This window comes from Cimex lectularius, unplaced genomic scaffold (genome assembly GCF_000648675.2).
Source record: "Cimex lectularius strain Harlan isolate CLEC.00 unplaced genomic scaffold, Clec_2.1 scaffold99, whole genome shotgun sequence".
Taxonomy (NCBI): Eukaryota; Metazoa; Arthropoda; class Insecta; order Hemiptera; family Cimicidae; genus Cimex; species Cimex lectularius.
The window spans coordinates 829,493-853,992 of NW_019392713.1; the positions used below are offsets into that span (position 1 = coordinate 829,493).

General features: G+C 33.8%; 1 protein-coding gene across 2 annotated transcripts in view; it reads left to right on the forward strand.

The window, feature by feature from the left end:
* The first annotated feature begins 7,655 nt into the window (after positions 1–7,655).
* Positions 7,656–24,500, forward strand: part of LOC106662168 (sodium- and chloride-dependent glycine transporter 2-like) — a 55,661-nt gene continuing 38,816 nt past the window's right edge. For both annotated transcript variants that reach the window (XM_014386019.2, XM_014386037.2), the window contains exons 1-2: positions 7,656–7,799; positions 17,290–17,529. In XM_014386019.2, the coding sequence (XP_014241505.1) occupies positions 7,769–7,799; positions 17,290–17,529 (271 nt within the window). In that variant the 5' untranslated portion in view covers positions 7,656–7,768. The remainder of the gene's footprint in view (positions 7,800–17,289; positions 17,530–24,500) is intronic.

Sequence of the window (24,500 nt, forward strand, 5' to 3'; positions counted from 1 at the left end):
ATCTCATTTCATGTTCGAACTGCCTGTCTTGCGTAAAGATGTTAAGATTTGCTCTTTTTAATCACTCTTCTTTGTTACTCAGAGCGATATAGTCAGGGGAGATGGATTGACAAGCATTTTCTATCCTTTGCCACAGTTTTCAACTGAGGCTGCTGGGTTATGATTGGCGTAGACACTGCTTTTTAAATGGCCTCACAAAAAATAGTCATTTGGAGTTACATCGGGTGACTGAGGAGGACAGCGCATCGGGCCATGAGGTCCTATCCACTTATCCAAGGAAGTGACGATTCAAATAATTTCTCACCTGCAAAGAATTGTGTGCGGGGAATCCCTCAACCTGGAGAATCATTCTTTGTCACAGGAACATCATCTAATACTATTGGTAAAAAACCCTCGAAAAATTGAGAAACTGAGCACCATTTAAATTATTTTCGTAGAAATAACGCCCAATTAATTTATTTCCAACAAGTCCGCACCAAAGGTTGATAGTGTGAACCACCTGATGATGACAAGAGTGCCAAATTCTCCGATTTTCCTCTGCCCAAGTTCAAAACTTCCAACGTTTTAGTATGCCATTATTGGTGAACTTTGATTCATGGGGGACTCAAGCTTTGATATGATGATATAAAGAAAGGGCTGTTCCATTGATAATAGGGAAAGACTAAACCCGCAATACTTGATAGTCTTGCAGAAGTATAGGTATTTATATATATGAATCAAAGTCGACAAATGTGCGTTTTGTTCTTTATTAATTGTATTCGAAGAGTTACGAAAAAAGAAAAAAACCAAAATTTGTAAAATGTCAAAGTTAGAAATGGAATAATGTGGTTATTTTATTTATTTATTTTTTTTTTTGAGAAATAAATTAAAGAATATAAAATGCGATAAAAAATCCAGCAACCAATTTATTTAAACGATGTAATATAAAACCACGTTTCTCACATTTTGTAAAGTTGCTTTTCTGAAAAAATTAAGAATCACAATTGTTGAAAAAGTCAAAGCCGAAAACATAAAATGGTGTAAATTTTTATTTCGACTTTCCTAATGGATGAAAGGCCAACATACAAAGCTGAAATAAATTTTAAAACAATTATAGTCATTATATTCAACAATTATAAGTCAAAGTTAAGACAAGAAATAATTACAATTATTTAAGGTTTTTAGTTGAGATGAAAAAAAGTTAATGGCACGAGAGGGATTCGAACCCACGACCTTCGGCTAGATACGCCACTGCGCTACCACCTGAGTTATCGTGACCTCGATCCACTCTGACATCAACTCCCCATCTCAACCCCACCTTATGAGTTTTCGTGGCGTATCTAGCCGAAGGTCGTGGGTTCGAATCCCTCTCGTGCCATTAACTTTTTTTTCATCTCAACTAAAAACCTTAATTAATTGTAATGTTTAATTGGTCAAGCGGACCACGAAATTAGTGAATACAAGAAATAATGTTGATTTAATTTTTGCTTTTAAAATCAACTCTACAGTGCGTGTTTTTTAGCGAGCAATTTAAAATCCGATTGCACCATTATCTTATGCTTGAAAAAAAACCCTTCAAAATGATATGACCGGATGTACAGGGTTGTATTTGAAATTTGTAAGTTCAACTGGACCTGAGGCACCCTGCATAATTTTTCTTCAAAAAAAGGTAAAAATTTGAAACTAGACTAAAAAATATTAAATAGGTATTTTTTGTTTTTTTGATAACGTAATTGGTTCAAGAGAAATTTAGCAGGGCCTTTTAAAAAGGACACCCTTTATAGATCTTGTTTTTTTAGAGTTTCATGAAAAATCCACAAGTTTTTCTATAAAAAAATCGTTCCGTGAAAAACGAAAATCCTTGAAAATGCCACTTACAAAGTGATCAATCAAAGTTTCAACTTATCACTTTAATGAAGCAATATTGCTCACTAATGAAAAAACAGAAAGAATGAAAGAGAGGGGATGAGGAGGGAGTTCGAGACTGATAGAGTGAGAAATAAAATAGAAAAGTAGGAAACAGTGAGAAATTAATGGTGAAACAATGAAAGGGTGAGGAATATGAGAGAAAACGAGATACTGAGTACATAACTTTATAAATAGGTGAATAGATCAATAGTTAGGTAGGTAGAGAGATGGTAAATTGATGGAAGAGCGAGAGAGAAAGAAAGAAAAAAAAGAGGGAGGGAGGGAGGGAGGGAGAGAGAGATTGAATGAATGAAAGAAGAAATGAACGATTTATGTATTGATGACACAAGATTTAGTCTCCAAAACCGCTCTTACATCGTACTAGAAATACGTATGTACAAGAAAATATAGTCACTCTAATTTGTAGTTTTCTAATTATTTTATACCCTTACCGTATAACTTGAATTTAACTATAAAAAATAAAATAATACGTTTACAGTACAATAAACGGAAAAAAGAAGAAAATTAACATATGATAAAAATAATATATAATCAACACTTTACCAAGTTGGTTTTATTATCTATTTTAGTAAAACCATTGTACGTTGAAACTTCATATACATTTCGATTAAATTTGCTCTTAATTTTAATTTAAAATTATTAACACTTTAACATTTATAACTTTATTTCTCCGGGAGATTAGTGTACCTTTTACAAAAAAACGTCACGGAAAGTCATAGTTTTATGCTTTGTTATTTGCAAGTTTTCTCTTTTATATTTAGTATTAATAGAGTGCACATCGGTGGAAATTTTTATTTTTCATATAATACGATTAATTAAGTTTTTTAGTTGAGATAAAAAAGTCCACCTTGAGGGAAAACTCAAAAGGTGGGGTTGAGATAGGAAGCTGATGTCCGAGTGGACCGAGGTCACGATAGCTCACGTGGTAGAGCAGCGGCGTATCAAGCCGAAGATTGTGGGTTCGAATCCCGCTCGTTCCATTGACTTTTTTATCTCAACCAAAAACCTTAATTAATCGTATTATATTAATTGGTCAAGCGGACCACGAAATTAGAGAATTTGTCATATAAATACTCAGGTTTCTTAGTTTTCAAAACTGAAAATCATGCATAATAAGTTATAATGCACTAAATTTTTCATTTAATAAATTATAAAGATAAAAACAGGATGAATAGGATGATTGATCTAAAAGTTTATTAATAAGTATATTTTAATCAATCACTAGGTAATTTTCATTATTCTAAAAATAATGTTACAATAATCTTAAACATATGTCAGATTATCAAAAATGATCAATAGGAAATATGAAAAGTGACGTTTGGTTAATCATGAAGAAATTCTCATTAATAAGGAATTCATTCATCAATTATGATGGAACTTAATTATAATGAATATATCAACAAAAAAGTGATTATTTGAAATTGAAAATGCAGATGTCGATTAACGTAAAAATAATCCTACAATAACCAAAATATAAAGTTATATTTATATTATATAATAGATAATGTTATATTGTAGATAATTTATCTAATATAAAAGTTTGTAAATATTCTTCCAAACTAATAGTAGGAAGAAAACTATGTAATTTTTTGTTTAACAGGGCTAAAATAATTTTCTAATATCGGATGAGTAAAAGAATGAATTGTTGGGTCTTGACCCGAGTTGGGTCGGAATCTGCACGGGACATACCAGAGAGCACAAACATTTGCATTTTACTTCTAACCACTGCCAACAACCATCCCCGGATTCCCTTTTATCTATCGGACCCCACGGAAGTTCGGATAAGCGTTTATCTAGTCGATTATCTCTCAACGATGTACCTGTTGTGATAAGACTGGAAGTTTTTTTTTTTTAATCTCTGAGAGATAGGTGGACGGAATTAGTCCAAGCAGAATTTACGTGTTTGGGTCCTTGTGCTTCTTTTTATTTGAAAATTAACGCTATAAATAAATCGTTGTAATAACAGTCAAACTTTATTTCCGTTTTTTAACAAACTTGAACTTGATTGTGTCATAGATTTCTATTATTCTATCTTGTACATAAAGTGTTTTGTTTTATTAAATAAAAAATCTTCCGTATTAGTTAATTTGTTGATTTTTCATTTTAACGTTAAATTCTTGCATATTCACATTTCATCGCCCAATATTCATTAAATCGAACGGAGAGAATAAAATGGAGTAAATCTTGAAATTGTCATACCTTCAATACCAAGTATAGAAAGGCGCAATTTTCATTAGTTTTAGTCATTTTTACAGTGAATTTAATTTCTGCAATATTGATCCCATTGCCATGTTACATTTTAAAAGCTAATTGTATGTAACTTATAACCAATATTCCATTGCCATTTCAATGCACTTTAAACGATTATTCTCTTTACGACCAAGTTATTCATATACAGTTTGTACCACAGAAGATGTCTCCCTTCCTAACCTTTCGTTTTGGTCCGTTTTTATTAAATCTTTTTTTTCGTTAAGAAGATTCGTTTTCAGATGTTTCCTAAAATAACTTTTTGGTTCATTTTTTTACATAAAATATGCCCATTCTTTATTTTTAATTAAGACCCCCTTTTTTATTTCGGATTTCAAAACTCGATCAGTTTTAAGAAATTTTTGCGTTGGTGTTCTGTATTATTAATTATAGAACTTACAGAAACAAGAGTTTTACTAGGTACATTTTCACGTCCGCCAGTTATAATAAACACCACTCCAGGAAACGTGATTACGTATTAAGCTAAGAATGACTTTCTGCAAAAACAATCAGGGATGAGGATGAAAGAAAATGTTGGAAAAGCAGACTACCCGGGTTAAAGTAAATGTTCGAGTTGTTTTTTTAATTTCAATAGAAGGTACTTTCTTAGTTAGTTGTATCGGAATGTTCCGAATTGTAGTGATAATTATTTCCTTAAAATCATCAATATCAACTAAAGAAGTTTTGTAAACTACAGAATTTATAAATTTGCACCGTCATTCACATTCGTTCACAATAATAATTGAAATTGAATGTCGAATTGAAGTTATTTACATTAAACAATTACAACATTTAAAAAACAATTAAAAACCCTTTCTTTTAACCAAACCCATGATTTTTTTCATTCCACTTTTTCTTTTGGGCTTCTTTAAAATCTGACCGCTGTATGTATTTTCTACTTCTTTTGGGCTCGTTTAAAATCAGACCGCTGTATGTATTTTATACTTCTTTAGGGCTCATTTAAAATCTGACCGCTGTATATATTGTATACCTCTTTTGGGCTCGTTTAAACTCTGACCGCTGTATGTACTGTACACTTTTTTGAGGTTTGAATAAGGACTTTAAATATCCTTTCCTCCATTGCAATAATATTGGTCTATTGTGGGTTCCCCATTAATTATAACCATACCCTTGTTAAGTGCACTTTTTCCTATAAGAATAAGCACTTTCTTCGGGTCCTCTTCGCACAACTCTTCTGTTGACTGAATTGCCTTCCCGAAGTGACTATGCCGTAACCGGTATACATTCATAAGGGTATGTGCTGATGTCTTTGTTTCTTCCTGTCTTTTCTTTCTCTATCTTCTTTAAGTGATAGTTAAGAGGCTGTGGCCGGTACAGAGGCCTATAATTCTCCTAAGATCCTTCAGGAAGTGCTTGGCCTTCCTTTTTGAGTGAATTATAAATCTCTGAAGCGTTTGTCCAGTCTTTGAGTTTTTCTTTTTCAATCCATTTTTTTCAGTTCCAACATAAATACACACTCCAGAGCACTTAGTTGTGGTTCTGGTCCCATGGTGAGAGGGCTGCCCCTTTTGTGGCTTCTTGGTCAACTTGTTAATTTCCTTTATGGTAATCTTCTTCTGTTTTCGAGAGAGAGTAATTCGGTAGTTTAGGTACTCCCAGACAAGTTTTGAATTGAAAACGTTTAGTGCATTTATGCCTGCCTGGCTGTCTGAGTGTATGTAAATATGTGCACCTTTCATATTTTCTTTATTAACTCCTGTGCATAAACTTGAATTGCATGAACCTCAGCTTGGAAAATAGTTGGGATTAGTTCAAGGGCTTATATGGCAAAGTTCGGCCCTTTTACCCCTACAGCTACTCCCTGTTCCATTTCCATCCATCTTTGTACACTATTAGAGCACCTATTGTATAATTCTATAAAACGTAGACCTTTTTTTCTACTTAATATTCGACGAAACCATTTGTTCGCGTTATGGCTATTTAACAGGCAAATAAACGTTCACAATTTTAGTTTGTTTATTTTGTTTCTGAAAACTGTTAATGAAACAGTCACCGTAGTTTTAAGAATGTTTTTATTTTTGACAACGGATCTATGAATACAAAAACTCTAGACGGACTCTAATAACATACAAACAATAATCAATAAATGTATTTTAAAAAAACAGTCAGAAATTACAAGAAATTGGAGAAGGAGTGGCAGAGGGATATGAAGATAGAGAGAGATGAATAAATATGTTGATAGTATAAAGAAAGAACAAGAGAGAGGAAGTGAGGGGGAAAAGGAAAGAGAGCGAGATAGGAAGAGAGACAAAGAAAGAACAGGAGAGAGAGAGGGGGAAGAGGAATAAAGATAAAAATGAGAAAATGAAAGGCAAGAGGTTGAGTCAGAGCGTGAGACGTGAGAAAGTGAGAGAGAGAGAGATAAATTGAAGTAATGGTGCGACTAAAGAGAAAAAGAGTAGGAGAAAGGTTGAGCCAGAGAAAGAAAAATAGAAAAACCAAACGAAATACAAATTGATAAACACGTTAGCAGATAAGGAAAAATAAAAATGAAAGAGATCGAGCGAGCGAGAGAACGACAGGGAGGAAAGAGAGGAAATGAGTGAGAAAAGAGAAAAAGATAGAGCCAGATTTATAGAGTCTCAGAGCTATGATGGAAAAAAGATAGATAGGGTGAAATAAATGCGAAGAAACACGAGTTAGAGAGTGAGAGAGATAGAGAGAATACGAGAGAGGGAGATGGAGAGAGATGAGAGACAGACATAGCGTGAGAGTACAGGCAGATTAATCTTTCAAATATATAGATAGATAAATGAACGGATATAGAAAAAAATTGAAAAGAAATGAGAGAAAAATGAATATACGAGAAAGAATGAGAAAAACGATGAGAATGAGAGATAACAAATAAAGGAGTGTTAGATAAACAAGATGAATGTGAGTGAAGAGGGGAGAGGGAGAGCAGAATTGGAAATAAAGATAGAGAGAGAAAAATAATAGAATTTATTAGAAGAAAAAGAATAATGCTATTTAATATAATAAATCGTAAATTTATTGAGAATAAAGTTCTGTTTATTCTGGACCGTATCTTTTCGCTGGTTTTCGTTCAAACAAAACGGCCAGTGGACCTACCATGGAAACCGTATTCTTCACACGATTTAAAATTAACTGTTAAAAATGCTTTACAGTACGTAGTGAAAATGAAGATTTAAGAATTTATCAGTTTTTAGGTCAATAAATAACGAAATGTCGTTTTTAAAAGATAGGACGAATCGGATAGAAGAATGTGGATAAGAATAGGGCAAATTGTTTAATACAACTGTCTTATTTTATTGGTGAGACGTGGAAACCGATGGTGAAACTCCACAGTGCTCTCTCTCTCTCTCTCCCCCCAAGTTAAAAGGAGATGGTTTAACACAATTTATTATGCGTTTAAACTGTGGCGGTGTGTTTATTAAGGTGATGATTTAGTCCCGGGGGTAAATCGATATCCCCCTCCCTCGGTCATTCCGTTCCCTGTTTGGAGAAACAGTCTCCCGAAGAACACTACACCCTACAAACACAGGCCAAAAAGGATAGAACACCGGCCTTATAGACCCAATTATGACCGTTTCCCAGAGTCTAATAAAGCTGCCGTTCGGGGATATATTGCCAAATGGATAATTTAGAAGCCGAACTAGACGAAGGTAAAAAATACAATTCAACCCCCCCACTTTGTCGTTTTTCAAATATTCCTTCATATTCCCAATCTGCGTAAATAAATTTAAAAAAAGATGGACGTTACATAAATAACTTCCAAATTGCCATGTTGATCCATAATTAACTGGTTCAAAATAAAATAATAAAAGTTTATTGTGTAATCATTTTATTTAAAAATCCATTTATATAAGTTTTTACTGCAATAAGACCATGAAATGAACCACAAAATCACATTTTTAATAGTAAAAACATCGGCAAGTATGACTTTCTTATTCTAAATAGATTATTGTTCTAAAAAACAAAATTATAAAACTTTTTGATTCTTTAAAAAAATGAACAAAGCAGATTGCTGCCATAATTTTTATAATGATTGTACAACAATAACGATTATGGTACTTACAAGATCTGCTCTTAAAAGGCAAATTAATTTACATTCAAGCATATTTTTGGTCTTTATTTAAGTGTGATAAAGTACAATTTTTATTGTTATTGTCAATTATAAGTATTTTTTAAGACTCGGTTGTACTAAACGCCGAGGAAATTACACCCGCCGAATCAACAGGTAGGAATTACAGAAAAACTAAAATCGGGTTAATAAATATATAACAGAAATTTTTTTAAAGTTAATTAACAAAAACATTTATTTTTTCAATTACAAACTTTATTACCTATAAATAAGAAAAATTGAATAGCACGATGTTAGGACGTTAAATAACTTTGACTGAATATATTCTTTTGTAATATTTCAATTACATAAATATATTCCGAAAGAAATTTAAATAATCAATATTTAGTTATATATTTCCGTTCCTGGCTGAAGATGGCGTGAAGTTGAAACGCTCGACGAATGCTTATACCAGTGAGAATTTCAACTAAGTGAAATTTATGAGTGTGGGCTCAAACCATTTAAAAATGAAGAAGTCGTTTTCCCATAATTGTTATTCAATTTTCCTGAGGCGATTTTCTGTGTTCTGTTCTTACAAGCCATCATCAGTGGGCTTGAGTTTTGAACGTGGTCCCTCTCAACTGGACGAAATTTATGAATGAAATGCCGAGATTAAAAATACAATTAAAAATGGAAAAGTCATCCGCCGATAATTTTTAAGTTTTCACAATTTTTTACTTAATTTTTAAAGAATCAATTTTGGTTTGAAAACTTGGGATTGAAAATACAATTAAAAATGAAAAAGTCATTCGCTGATAATTTTTACTTAATTTTTTAGAATCAATTTTCGGTTCTTATTGGGCTATCATTATTGGGCTTGAGTTTTGAAGTTGGTCCTTCTCAACTAGATGAAATTTATGAATAAATTGGCGAGGGCATGGGATTGAAAATACAATTACATATGAAAAACTCTACCGCCGATAATTTGTACTTAATTTTTTCAGAATCAGTTTTCGGTTCTTATTGAACCATCCTCAGTGGTCCTAGATTCGAAGGTGGGTCATTTCGACTAGATGAAATTGATGACTTGATGTCGCGATGTCCTGAAGTTGAAATTACAGTTAAAAATTAATAAGACGTCTATCCATAATTTTTATTCAATTTGTTTTTGCAATATTTGGAAAATAAACTGTTGCCAACAGTAGGAATTAACGGTTTATTTTTTTAGAAAAAAGGCTTGACGTCCATTATACCATTACGTCCATAATTAAGTCTCATACATGGAACTAGGCAATGTGCATAATGAGCCGCGTTGTGATGCCCATATGTAAAGCAGCTCCTCACTGCTCTTTTGTCAGTAGTACTTTCTCAACAGTGGCCACGGTTTATTTACTTTGAGGTAAAATAAGATGTTAAACATGATAAATACTCCGTGGCCATTTCATTTGTCACTGAGAATCAAATAGATTACACGACATTTGAAAAAATGGCAAAAAGGAGGACAAATTCAAAACGTGGGGTTGAGATGGTTAGTGTCCGAGTGTGTAAGTTAGTGTCCGAGTGGATCGAAGTAACAATAGCTCAAGTGGTAGAGCAGCGGCGTATTTAGCCGAAGGTCGTGGGTTCGAATCCCGCTTGTAACACTGACTATATTCTGCTATGTCTATCTTTTCCCCTCAACTTTTAACTCTTTCTAACGTCAAATACGCTATTTAAAATCTACTCGTTCAGCAAGCTCCCGGATTTGACCTCTTGATTCTTTCAATCCTTCAACTCCCAAAAAAGTTTTAAAACAACCCTTTGTAATGAAACACTCGCGAAGGATGCTTTCCACGATTCATCCAATGCCTAAACCCAACTGACCACACTACTTCCCGAATTCCTAGCAGATCTGTTTACTTCCAATTCTTTGTAAGCAAAGCATTCTCGAATCTTCTAATACATTCCCGACCATCTGAATTTAAGCGTCGCATCATTCTACTATTCAACAATGCCGCCGTGTTGTGGACATCATGGAATCCTCCCTTGAGAAGAAGGAAGAAGAAGGATACATCATTGATGTCGACGCTGACACTTGAGTTTTCTATGGAAACTCAAAGGCATCTTAAGTAGACATGTAGTTTATGCTATGGGTCGAGTCCTGTCACTTACTTAATACAAAGGCGGGCGTCCTTCAGGGTTGCGTCCTCAGTCCAATACTATAATCCCTTAATTTACGTCACACCCCTTCTTACCGAAATCAACCGCTACTTCAGGCTGTATTTAGTCAAGACACGAGACAGAATTTAACTGTCGATACTGATGTTTTAAAATGGCATATATAAACTCAATATTCAAACCAATATGGATATACGGCATGTAACTAGATTTCAATCAAACCTTCTCCTCTCGCAGAATCCAGACCCTAGAATCGCGAATTCTTAGATCTTTAATCAATACACTATTCTACGTTTCCAGCGACTCTATCCACAACCATCTAAATGTTCTTTTTCAAAAAAAAGTTATAAAATCCAGCCTCGAAAATTCCACAATAACCTGCAATCTCACTGTAATCTTCATTTGTAATACTTTCCTCTCGATCTCTTCCATATAATCTTGCTAGGCGTCTAAACACCCAAAGTCACGTGACCTGCTCTCAGAGAGTGATTTTAATTAATAAAAGTTTTAGAAATGTTACCCACTGGAAACCTTATTAGTTCGATTTATTGTTTTTGTTTTTATGTTCTGTGTAAATTATTGCATCTCGCACAGATTGACGCTCGATAAAAAAAGACATTTCAACTTATTTTATAGGTATTGGATTTCAAAGCTGAGTCTTTCGGCTAGATGAAATTTATGAATGATCTGGGGAGGTCGTGGGTTTGAATATTGAAAATAGAAGAAAATTATACTTTTGTTTAGTGTTTATTTCTAATATTTTTTTAATCCATTAGATCGTAACGTTTTCTTAAACTATATATGATGAAATTGAACTCCGTATTTGTGAATCAGTGAGTATTATCAAATGACCCCTTCTGAATAGCATGACATTACTGTCCAATTGTCATTTTTGACATTAAGGGCCCTAAGAAAAGATGTCACAACTTGACAATGCCTTAGTCACACCTCAGTCATCCAAGCCGGGAAAATAGGCCGTTTGACATATTTATCTATCATATCGCCTCGACGTGTAATGACGGTTATAAAACGAATATGAGTTGGCAGAATGTTTGACAGAGCAAAAGCAGAATTTACCCTCCTCGGTTTGGACGACTACCAAACTCTCAAAACTATTAAAGGCTATTGGATAAATATTTTTTATTTTTAAAAATCCTTTAGAAGAATATTACACAAATTGGAGACAGACTGTTACGAAAAGGGTTTTTAATGAATTTTCACGGTGCGAGGAGGAGGAAAATTTCTTTTACCTTTCTTAAATAAAGCGACGACGATCCATGATGATGATTGAGCCACCCCCTTCTCAAGGTTCAATTTATTTACCCAATTACTTTCTCTGCTACGGTTCAATTACGTTTCCCTGCAATTCAGCCCAAGATAAAAAAGAAATTAACTTAAAGAATAGTTTGAAATGTGAAATATTCGTTACACTTTTGTAAGATGGAGTTTTGTTAGACTATTGTTTACGTATGACTAGAATAAACAAATAAGACGCTGGGTTTTGTGTCAAAGAATAATCAAAATATAATATAAGTCTTGCTCATTGGTAAATTATTTTTCCTCCAAAAAAGTTCAAAAGTCACTTTTTCTGACTAAACCAAACCGTTACATTATAAATCAATGCGGCTACAAATTTAGTTGAAAATAAATTCAATTTTTTTAAATTGAGAAATTAGTGACGTTAATTTGCTTTGTAAACAGACTTAGACGTTCTTAAATCTTATTGATTTCAATTCTTATTGATTAACCACTGCGTTAACTCACCTGAGAAAGGATTAAAATAAATCCGAACGTGTGGATTGAAAGAAAAACTGATTGTTGTTTTTTTTTAAGATGACTTATTATCCCACCTTCGAGAAGGAAAAATCATAAGTTAAACTGTTGAGGTCGAAATATAAGAAAACATCCTTATTGCTTTCTGTATATTTGATAGATTTGAAATCTATGTTCCCACTTAAAAAAGAAAGATTATCCAAATACTCGCAAAAGATGATTTTGGTCACACATCCATATTTTAAAAACATTCCCGTAATATAAAAATAGACACCCCTTTACAGGTGGAAATACGCTATATTAACTCGGAAATACATCAATTTACGGAGAGTGGGCTCTTCTAAGATTATACAGGAATGAGGAGGTTAGATGTTCTTGGTTCGATAACGGGCATTAATCTAAATCTGGATTTTCAGGCCGGTTCGGTGGATTCCAATGTCTGGCACTCATGTTATTTAAGCAGGCTGACTTGTTGACGTATACAATCGCAAGTTTCCCGTTTGTATACGGAATCAAGATGTTAATCTCCGAGCCAGTTCTTTTGTCAACCTGTGCTTGTTACGATTGGAAATAGTTCTCTCAAGATTTGCTATCAAAACTACCAAATGTAATGACGGAAATTTTTATAGCAGCAAAGAAAAACTTATTGTAATAAATTACAATAATAAATAATTACAATTATAAAATTGGTTAATACGTTTTACGTGTATGGACACATCTTGGGGAAATTCCTTTTTTTTTCTTTTTTTTTTTTTTACACTCAAAAGCGTTTGTTTCGTTTAGAAACTGTTCTTCACTGAAGATGGCACACAGAGGAGATGTTCCGCCATTTCTTCTTCTTCCTGGCAATATCTAAAATAAAAAATATTACAGATTCAATAAAATGTAAAATGTGTATAATCGGACCGATAACCTGAACAGTACCTAACTCTAACCTTACTTAACCATTTCTACTTCAAGCAATATAAAATCGACAACGGAAAAATGTCACGCAGCTCAAAAAATTACCCACGTTAAATATGGTAAAGAGGATAAAAAGAAGAATATCAATTGATCCAGAGTATATTATACATGTATTTAATCAGATCTGATAACTGTGATACAAAAACGATAAAAATTAAACTAACTTGGATTATTAAAACATATATTATCATTGAATCATGGATATGTAACCTGGATCAGTCCTTAACACTAACCTTTTCTAGTCTAACCTAATCTAATCTAAACCTACCCTACCCTAACCTAGCCTCACCATAGCAACGAGACGTCAACGACGCAAAAATGGACCCAAAAATGTATGTACCTTGCCAAAAAGTATCCATGTTAAATACTACATAGAAAATAAACAGTGGGTGTATCGATAAATACAGAAAATAATATACATTTATCTAATCATAACATAATATTACATTATACATATAATAAGACCTGACGACTGACACAATAAAAAGATAAGATTTAATCTAACTTCGATTTCCAAAACCCACGCATATGCATTAAATGAAGTATATTGTATCAGTATCTAACCCTAATCACTGGGGGCGTCGGTGGCTGCAACGGTTAAGGCGCTGATCACTGTAAGGTAAATATCTCTAGTTCGCATCCGGCGGAATCGCATTCGAACCAGCATACTTACAAATGGGCTTTTTTTTTCAAAAAAACCACCACCCCGAGGGTTGATATGACCTCTGCTTTTGCGAACCCTCGTAAAAAAATCGATATTTTTTGTTTTCAAGTAGTTTGTTCCCATTCTTTAAAAAAGGAATATTAAAAAGTTAGACAACAATAGCCGAACTTACTAATTTCACTACCAATATGGGCTCATTTTACTCCACTACACAGCAGCTATTTGTACGCTATATCATCCTCTATCATAAGTAGTATCTATCATAAGTGACTTCGATCGGGTTTTCTGTTCAAGTTGAAGGGCTACCTTTCAGTTACCATTTAATAAATAAACACTATCCAACCGATACTGAAATATTTCCCTTTCCACCTCTCAGGGGCTGCGTTAATCTTATATTCTAATTAAAGCGAGTGTCTCCTAGGGCAATATATTGAGCTTACTATTCGCAATACACACAGTCGACATTCATTCCTGTTTTCTATAACAATATTACATGCCGGTTATCTAATGACAGAGCCATCATGTCGTCTAATCCTGATCATTCGCTAGCTACTCGTAACATCCAACTCCATTTAAAGCTTATGCAGTCTTCGTCTCGCAAATGCCGGATAAAAATTAACAAAACTAAATCCACCCATATGACTTACAAGCTACAAAAATCTAATTTTCTTAATTTTATTTCAATGAAAAACTTATTTAAACTAACTATAAGGCCACAACCTAACCCTATTTAACTCAGCTGAATCATTTAGTTTTATCCTAACCTCAATCCATGACCACTCCCCAGCAATGGAAAATCAATGACCACGGAAAAAATGTTTCCTGCTTAAAAATCATCCATGTTAAAATATGACAAAGAGGATAGGCAGAGATTGGGAAATAATACATCGGGAAATAAAAGTCTTGAAAATTAAAGGTAAATCCATCTCAAATGCACTAAAGAAGAAGGCTCATTTTAACCCGACTAGTAACAGGCCATATGCGGTTATCACACGAAATCTATTTTTCGGATCAACGTTATCAACGCTTACCTATCCGGAGTATGATACATGAGAACTGCAGTAAGTTTCTGAGTGGTATTCAATTTTGAGCAATGGTTTTTTTTTTTTTTTTTTTTTTTTGTTTTTTTTTTAAAGAACGGGAGTAAATTGGATGTCGCCTATCTTCACGCGGTCGGTCTGTCATGACTCATGACCAATCTGTAATCAGCAATTTACAGGTTAATCTCCACGCAGGGCCCCAGCAATCTTTATCATTTACGGTTCTTCTGGTTATGTTTAAATGTTTTTTGTCTGAGAACGAATGTATTTACTGTCGCGAATATGAGTCAAAGATGTTAGTGGATTATTGAGTACTTCATCGTCCTAAGATAAGGTGTTTTTAACAGGATATTATGGAAGGTAATGAATTTCAGTACACACAATAAAAAATATTATTGAGATCTTGAATTGCACTATTGTTGCCAAAGGACATGGGCTCGAGGGAACGCAGGAAAAAGACATTCTATTTGATGGCACGGTAATTTCTTCCGAACCGTTTCAAGCTCATGGTTCATTCTCTCTGGGCAAACACCGTTTGGCAAACGGCTTTATCAAGGGGTAAAACACGCAGAAGGGATATAACAATGCCGCATCGAAAAAACGTCAATAATTGCTTTTACTAACAAAAAGTTCTCATTGAACTAGTTTAGGTGTAAAGAATTCATTGGCCTGGATTTTAGCTGAAAAAACGTATTCTTAGTTATTAAAATTTTGGCGACAGGAAAGAAAATGTCTTCTTTGTACTTATGTACAAAAGAAAAAATTTTGTATTGTTTTTATTAAGGACAACGTCCTGTTTAACTAGTTCAGTTGTAAAAACGTTAGTTTGCAAGAAAAAACTCACTTTTTTCTTTACATATACAAGAAAGAAGTTAATAATTGCTTTTAGTTTTATTTTAAGAAAACATTCAGTTGAGCTAGTTCAGAAGTGAAAAATTCATGTGCGAAGAGATCAGCAACAACACCAATCGCTAATAATTAAATTCTTGTCGACAAGAAAGGAAATGTCTTCTTTGAAAACATTTACAAAAGAAACAATGTTCTTAATTGCTTGCTTTAATTAAAGAAAACGGACCTGCTAAACTAGTCAGTCGTAAAATCATTAGTTTGCAAGATAAACTTATTTCTTTGTTTATATATACAAGTTCATTACTGCTTTTAGTTTTACTAAAAAACAGCATTCCGTTTAGCTAGTTCACATATAAAAAGTGCATGTGCGAAGACATCAGCAGATAAAAATTAATTCGTCGTAATTAAATGCTTGTCGGCAGGACAGAATATGACTTCTTTGTTTGTTATTTACAATTGATAAAACGTTTTTAATTTCTTGTAATAAGTAAAGCGTTCCCACTGAACTAGACTAAAACATTCACTTGTAAAAAGAATATTATAGCACCCAATAATGTTCTTTACTCAGAAAAAGTGCTATACATTATATAATTTTAAAAAATGTAATTCTGATGAAAAGTGGGTAAAATCGGGCTGACATGCAACCTAGGCAACTGTGGTATTTCTTGTGTGTTACTGACAAAAGAGAATATTTATAAAACTGGAAGGCTTCCTCGTATCTTCTCACTCTTGACTGATGTCTTAGGTTGACGAAATGCAAAATCGCGCCTTGCCAAAATACCAAAAATCACAAAAAGTGATAGTAAGTAGAGCATTAAAATTGGAAATACCAAATAACAGGTTACTGCTTGAACTGCTTTGTTTTATTTGCTGACAATTCACGACCAAGTTAGATGATAATCGCATTGGATAATGTTTATACAGGCAAAACTTCATAAAATAATTGAGTTTGACATAGCCATTCTTCTATGCTTGCAAATCTCAACTTTCAGATCGAACTCCGATAATAATTTAAACTTCAGTTTGTAAATCTCCGATTATTTTAGTGAGCTTGACAGTCTCAGCAGTGAAGATGGCATGAAGCCGAAACACGTCTAACAATTAAAGCTGTTTGGATGGGTAGACAAGTTAATTTGTGGAATCCCTAGTGAGGTGATCTTAGATATTTTGATTATTTGGAGATCATGAGATGCGGACTAGTGTGACGTAGGTTTTAGAAAACGTTTTGTTTATCATGCCAACGTTTCGATCTTTATTGAGATCATCTTCAGGGGTCAACGTGTTTGTTTTCCGTGTTGATTTGACGTTCTTGTGTGTCGTGTTGAGAGTGCCACGGTCAAATACCACAGGCACTCTGGGGATGCTATCAATGTGAATTGTAGATATTACATAACGATGAGACATAGTTGTGAGGATATTTTTATTTTCTACGCATCTAGTTAGATGACGTATCAATGGCGAATCAATTTAAAAGAGAACGTAACAGTATCGACAGTCGAAATGAGAAGCATTCAAACTGATTATCGACAGTTTTAAAGATCAGTAGATATCCATTAATCCGAACGATCAAAGTAAATTAATTACAATATCCCCACTGATACCACACCGAAATAAGTGATTTTTGAGTGTTGTTTTTATTGTTTCAGAGGGTAAACGGGCCCGTGGATCCGTGCGAGTTGGAGGGCGCCGGCTTAGCGTCCCGAGGAGGGAATCGGGAAGCGATGCGAGGACCATGGACGCAGCAATTCGAAGACCTTCCCTTGCAGCACTCGCCGACCGAGGGACGTGGGGCTCTCCTTGGGAGTTTCTACTTTCCTGCGTTGGCCTCTCCGTAGGTATCGGCAACGTCTGGAGGTTCCCTTACCTTGCCTACCAGAACGGCGGAGGTTTGTCACATCAATTTACGTTATGACCTAATTTTAATAGCGTTCTATAAAATTTACCCTTTGGCATAGATCTTGTCTTTCATCACAACATTTTCAAGAAACATTGCAAGTATATTACTTTGTGAAATCGGTACGATAAGTATTACACGATTTTTGTGTATTATTATGTAAATTGTTTTGATGTTTGAGTTGAACGATGATAGGTTGACTGCATCTGTTAAGAGTTATCTGGTAGATAATAGTTAAATTTTTACCAATGCTATCGAAATGGGCGTGGCTAAGCTGTTTCACAATACTAGTTAGGCGTGGCTAAGTCGTGTGACATTACTTGTTGGGTGTGGCTAAGTCGTTTGACATGATTGGTTGGGCGTAGCTTCATTATTTGACATTCCTGGCTGGGTATTCACATTTTTGGTTGAGCATGGATATGTTGTTTGACATTACTGGTTGGACGTGCAGTCACTATTTAAATTTATTGGTTGAGAGTCGCTTTATTTTTTAGCATTATTGGTGGGGCGTGGCATCATTTTTTGGCATTCCTGGATGAGTATAGATTTTGATTCACATTCCTGGTTGAGAATGGATAAGTTGTATAGCATTAGTGATTGGCGAGGTTAAGATGCGTCACATTATGTGTGCGATCTGGCTTCATTGTATGACATTACTGATAGCACATGGCGTCACTGTTTAACTTTATTGGTTGAGCGTGGCTTTATTGTGTTTAGCATTATTGATTGGGCGTGGCATTCCTGGTTGGGAATAGATTTTGATTCACATCATTTTTAAAAAAGATGGTTCCTACTCACATTAAGTGTGAATAGTAGTTACTTAATGTGAGTAGGAACCATCTTTTTTAAAAAGGATTGAACTCCACACTCACCCCATCATTTATAATTTCTTTTGATTCACATTTCTAGTTGAGCATGGATAACTGTATGATATCAGGGAGTGGCGAGGTTAAGATGTATGGCAAATCGTTTTGCATGTGGCTTCATTGTTTGACATTATTGGTTGGGCGTGGCATCATTGACATTCCTGACTGGGGTTAAATTTTGCTTCATATTTCTGGTTGAGCATGGATAAGTTGTATGATATCAGTGAGTGGCGAGATTAAGATGCATGACAATTCGCGTTGTATGTGGCTTCATTGTTTAACATTACTAGTTTGGCGTGGCGTCATTATTCCATATTATTTGTTGGGTGTGGCATGTTTCAAATTAATGGCTTGGTAAAGATGTTGTTTCACATTTCTGGCTAAGCATGAATAAGTTGCTTGATATTAGTGATTGGGGAGGCTAAGATACATGAAATTACTGGTTTGGCGTGACTGTGCTGTTTGTTTACAAACGGTTTGATGTTTTTTTAATAACTCTATCAGTTTACGTAAGATTAAATATGCTTCCGAAGTCCTGATGATGAAAGCTCGACGAAACATTTTCTTTCAAATGAACCTTATTCCTCATTTTTAATATAAAATTAACTTTATATTCGATCCGCCGATTCATTTATAGTTGGAATGTTTAGTTAGGCATGTAGGGACAGAGCACCTTGCATTTTAAGTGCTTCCCGTGTCAAAAAACTCCATCTGGCATCCATTCCAAAATCAATGTTGGTTTAAGTATGTTGATAAATGAGTTCGGTAGGAGCTGATTAGAATCTCCTCCTAATCCTACCAATTATTGTAACAGCTTGGCCTTCCTAAGTGTTCCTCGATTACTGTTCACTTCATTCAAAATGTTTACATAATTTAAGGTAGGACGGCTATTTCTTTGGCATCAGAACGTCGCGTTTACTTCGGTAAAGTAAAACCTGGCCTCAATTAGATCATGATCAGTTAAAAGCCCGATATGGTGTCGATACTTTCACAAATGTTTTCTTACATTAATTTTTTTGACAATAACATTTGTTTTTTGAATTATACTTTTAAAAACCCTAATAAGTCAAACCCCGGCTAGGGACTGATTAGGGGGCTAGGGACCTTGATTAAAAAAGGTTTCGCTTTGTATCTTGAAGAACTATGAATGTGTATGGATTTTAACATGAAAAATAAATTTTATTCTAGTACTTAAAGCCTCGCTGAATAACTATACAACATATTCAGAAAAATTCAAACCTGATAGTGTCTGAAAAGAAATTTTTTTTCCAAAACTATATACACAAAAACTTTACAATAATAATAATGGAAATAAAACAATAATTGGATAATTAATATATCTTCGGTGCCAAGTTGTAAGGCACAGGTGAGAAATGTGGGTAATATGGGCTTGACGGAGAGATAAGAGGTGAGAACTAGATCAAAACACATTAATCTGGGACTTTTTTACATTCAATTAAAGCTCGTTTCATCTACCCAAGAAGAAGGAAATTTCAAGTTAACAAGGTTTTATTTGACAGAATAGAATAGAATAGAATAAATTTTTATTTGTACATGTGCACAATAATATATACATTAATTTTTGATTGTAGGGAAAGTGATATTTCACTATGACTTCCTACTATTTACAGGTAATAGTACAAAATACAAATCGGTACGAGTAATTCCATATCAGTTTGTGGGGAAAAAATTTATGTTAACAAAAAACCACAAGCAAAAAAGATGAAATCTATATATAAATTAAATAAATGCATATACAACGTGTAGATGAGAAGTGAATAAATAAATAAATTAAATAAATTATTAAATACATACATAGGTTTATAAATATTCTTATTACTATAAATTTGATAACTATGTAAAGTTTATAAGACAGGTACATTGTGTTTGATCTATTTGACAGAAAAGTGCTACAGCAGTAAGCTGTCAAAAAAAAAACATTAACCTCACTGACCGAGTTTTGCAACGGGAGTCCCTTAACCCTGTAATGTTTTCCATTTACAACTGGCCAGTTAAATGCATGAAAACGTAAATTTTTGGTTTTTAACAAAAACTGCAAGAAAAGAACATAAACATGGCTACCTAGGTATAGGTATTTTGTATAGACAAAGTAAAAAGGGACATATGAAGTGATTAGTTGAGAGTATAGAATAAAATAAATTATAACCGAAATAATAAATTTTAAAATAGAAAATAAAAATATAAAAACACGAATACAAAAAAAGTATTAATCTGGCAGTGCATACAATCCTCTCTTTGATAAAATATTAGGCAGCCTAATGCTACCAAAATTCCGAAAATGATCTAGTACTTCTTGGAATGAAATTTCCTACTTTTGATAATTTGTGCCAAGGTTGATACCGGTGCTGATTCGTGGTCATAATGTATGATTTTACGAAAGCACAATTATCATTCTTATTAAAAAACGCAAAATTTACCAACTTCCTTTTGAATTGATTTGAACGAGGTTTGGAAATAGGTTATCCTCTTTCAATCGTTTCTGTACTCCTTTCTTCCCCTATTTTTGCTACCATACTACTACCAGGTCCTCAGCTTGGAATTGAACCATTATTTGGACGTGGTCAAGTTGTTTGACATTATTAATTGGGCGTGACTAAGTTGTTTCACATTTCTGGTTGGGCGTGCCTAAGCTGTTGGACATTATACAATAAGTTGGGCGGCGTCATACATTTTTTCACACTACTGCATGAGTGTAGCTAAGCTACTAGTATTTAGGCCGTCATTTTCAGATTCACCATTTAGTTCTGCGCAACTAAGTCCCGTTGCAAAACTCGGTCAGTGTGGTTATCTAAGGTACCATGTTATTTAAGTCATCATCTTCGAATTCAAACATTATTTGTACGTGTCTAAGTTGTTTGACATTATTAGTTGGGCGTAAATGTATTTAATATCTGACAAAATAATAATTTTTTTCTCTCTCCATTTTGCTAGATTATTTTATAAACTCGAAATAAAACAGTTTAAATTATTTCTCCGGAGAACTGCTTGAAAGATCATCTCACCAAGGGTACGTTCATTACATTATTAATGTTTCATGGCACAATCCCACAAGCCAATATTAAATTCTGTTTGATATCCGGTTTAATAAACTTCAATATTTTTTTTAAAGTGTTGAAATTTCGTCTTTTCTACGTAATTGCGTCTCTCTCGTTGAGCTTGGTTTATTTTATTTAGCTAAGGGCTTTGCGAATATACATTTAAAAAATATTAAATAATAATGTCCATACATAGACGAATGTTACTTCCGTTAATTCCAGGTAGCCTTTGCTCCAAGGCCTCAGTTTGATCGCACCAAATCACGCACGGCCCGTTGAATCTCGCTTTTATCCGTCAGCCGTATTTCGGTCCTACTACATCTCCAGTGACTGCCAAGATTCCTTTAATGGCTGAATAAAATATATGCTTTTTACCGAGAGTTGTATTGTATTTAATTAATAAAAATCTTGTTCAAAAATATCAACGGTCGTGTAGAAGAAATATGGGATATGCACTGAAAACTGGCTTTAATTAAACCCCGTGAAGCGGAACACGGTTCATTTACAAGATACGTGTCACGAATAACTGCAGAAATGACGCCTCGTTCACTCTCCTTGTTTACTTATTCAGAAATCGTGAGATGCGGTCTGGTGTGATGTAAGTTTCAGAAAAACATTTTCTTTATCGTGCCAACGTTTCGATCTTTATTGAGATCATTTTCAGGGCCTGGGATTTACAAACATTGTTTACATTTAACAAATACATTTAGAATGTGGAAAAGTGAATTCATACAATGCAAAATATATTTTTTATATTCGATCAAAGTATTTCTACTCCCTCAAAGTGTTTGTCTTCTGTGTAATTGTGCCATTCTTCTATTAAATACAGTCATACCGCAACTTCCTTTCACATTACCCTCCTCACTAAATACGTAGATGATATACTGTTTATATATAACAGCAGTTCCCACAGATCAAATTCAAACTACATTAGATACATTTAATAGCTTTCACCCACGCCTACAATTTACACATGAAATCGAAAATAACAAAAAAATACCATTTTTAGATACAACCAGATGGCACATTAATCACAGATTGGTATCAAAAACCAAGAAACACAGATCGCTACCTCAACTTTACATCTCACCATCCTCTTCATACAATAATAAACACGGCCAAAGGGTTACTTCACAGAATGATTACCCTAAGCCAGGAATCATTTCACCACAAGAACATAAAGATACAAACAGATCCTCCATAACAATCTCTACCCTAAACACATTATAAACAGAATAATCAACAACTACAACTCAATTTCAAAAATCTGACGTAATCTACAAGATCAACTGTTTAAACTGTCCGGCAACTTACATCGGTCTTACATCCCAATATCTGGACAAGAGAGTAAAGCAACATATTTATGATTGAAAAAACCCAAGCAAAATCCTACAGCACTCGCTACCCACCATTTTGAACAAACACAATTTCAACTTCAACAATCCAAAATATTACACACAGAACAAAACAAACATAAACGTAACCTTTTAGAAATGGTTTACATCAACCGAGATAAACAGCATTAATTACAGAACAGGCACATGTAAACTCAGTCACAGCTACGCCAATATCATTAATCAAATTCAATATAAATAACATACATATATCATTACATTACATTCCACATATCAAATATTCACATAGTCTAAGTGTCCTTTTCCTATTTATCCCTTTCTATATAATCCTGAAAGGATAATCTGGCCGAACCAATGTTTTTTCCTTTCGTCGGCTCTTTTCACCTCAAAGAAGCGGACGCCTTATACAAAAATGTCTTTTCTATACCGACATCCTTCCCCACCCCATCAATATCCAATGTAAATAAACATAAAACAGCAATATCTCACTGGCACTCTCAACACGACATGCAAGAATGGCACAATTACACAGAAGACAAACACTTTGAGTGGGTAGAAATACTTTGATTGAATATAAAAAATATATTTTTCATTGTATAAATTTACTTTTCNGTAGAGCAGCGGCGTATCTAGCCGAAGATCGTGGGTTCGAATCCCGCTCGTGCCATGGACTTTTTTATCTCAACTAAAAACCTTAATTAATTGTAATATATTAATTGGTCAACCGGACCACGAAATTAGTGAATTTTATTAAAATTAAGAACATTTTCATTGAATGAATAATTAGTAAAGTAAACAGATTACGATCTGGTTCATTTTAATATCATAACCTCAGCTTACAAATTGTATTAAGTTCATTAATATCTAGTGAGTTATGTTTCTTTTTCATAAACAGTAGTGTATTCTTAGCGATTATTTTATTATGCTTACTTTTATGCATATATGCTTTACATTTTTTGTAATTGTTTAAATTAATTTATATTATTTGGAAATATAAATGATTAATTTGATCTAATGATACTATTTGTATGCCAAGAATATTATATTATTTTAAATGTAAAAATATGATGCGCGTGACTTTGTATGGCGTTTGCCCCCAAGCAAAAATTAAATAAATAAATTTATTAACACACCATTCTGTCTGAGTGGTACAATTTCAGAATAAAATCTTTCAAGCTCACTTTATCCGCTGTAAAGTTTATTTATAATATTTGATCGTTGGTTTAATTGTTTTAAACAATATTTTTCCCATCCTCCACCCAGCGTCAATTTATTAAAAAATTTGTTCTGGAAAAGCCACTTATTGATAATTCAGTTTATAAAATATAAATAAATAACGTAACTAATCGACTCGTGCATATTTATCCAAATCACATAATTAAATCGGAATAGGCCTGATCCCCTAGACCTTTATCGTAAACTTATTTTGCTCTGATGGCCAGATTTCTGGGAATAAAGCCATTAATATTTCCCTTTTCCTTTATTGAAGTGTAGACGAGAATAATCTGTGCATTTTACATACCGAGCATAACGGGGCCCTGGCATTACCGATACTGATTTTTATGCTGCGAAATGCCTGTTACCAGTTAGTATTAGCATTGTATAAAAATCGAGAAATACAGTTTTTGACCTAAAGTGTAAAGAAGTACTTAAAAGTCAGTCTTCCCTTACTCCTTCCTATATATA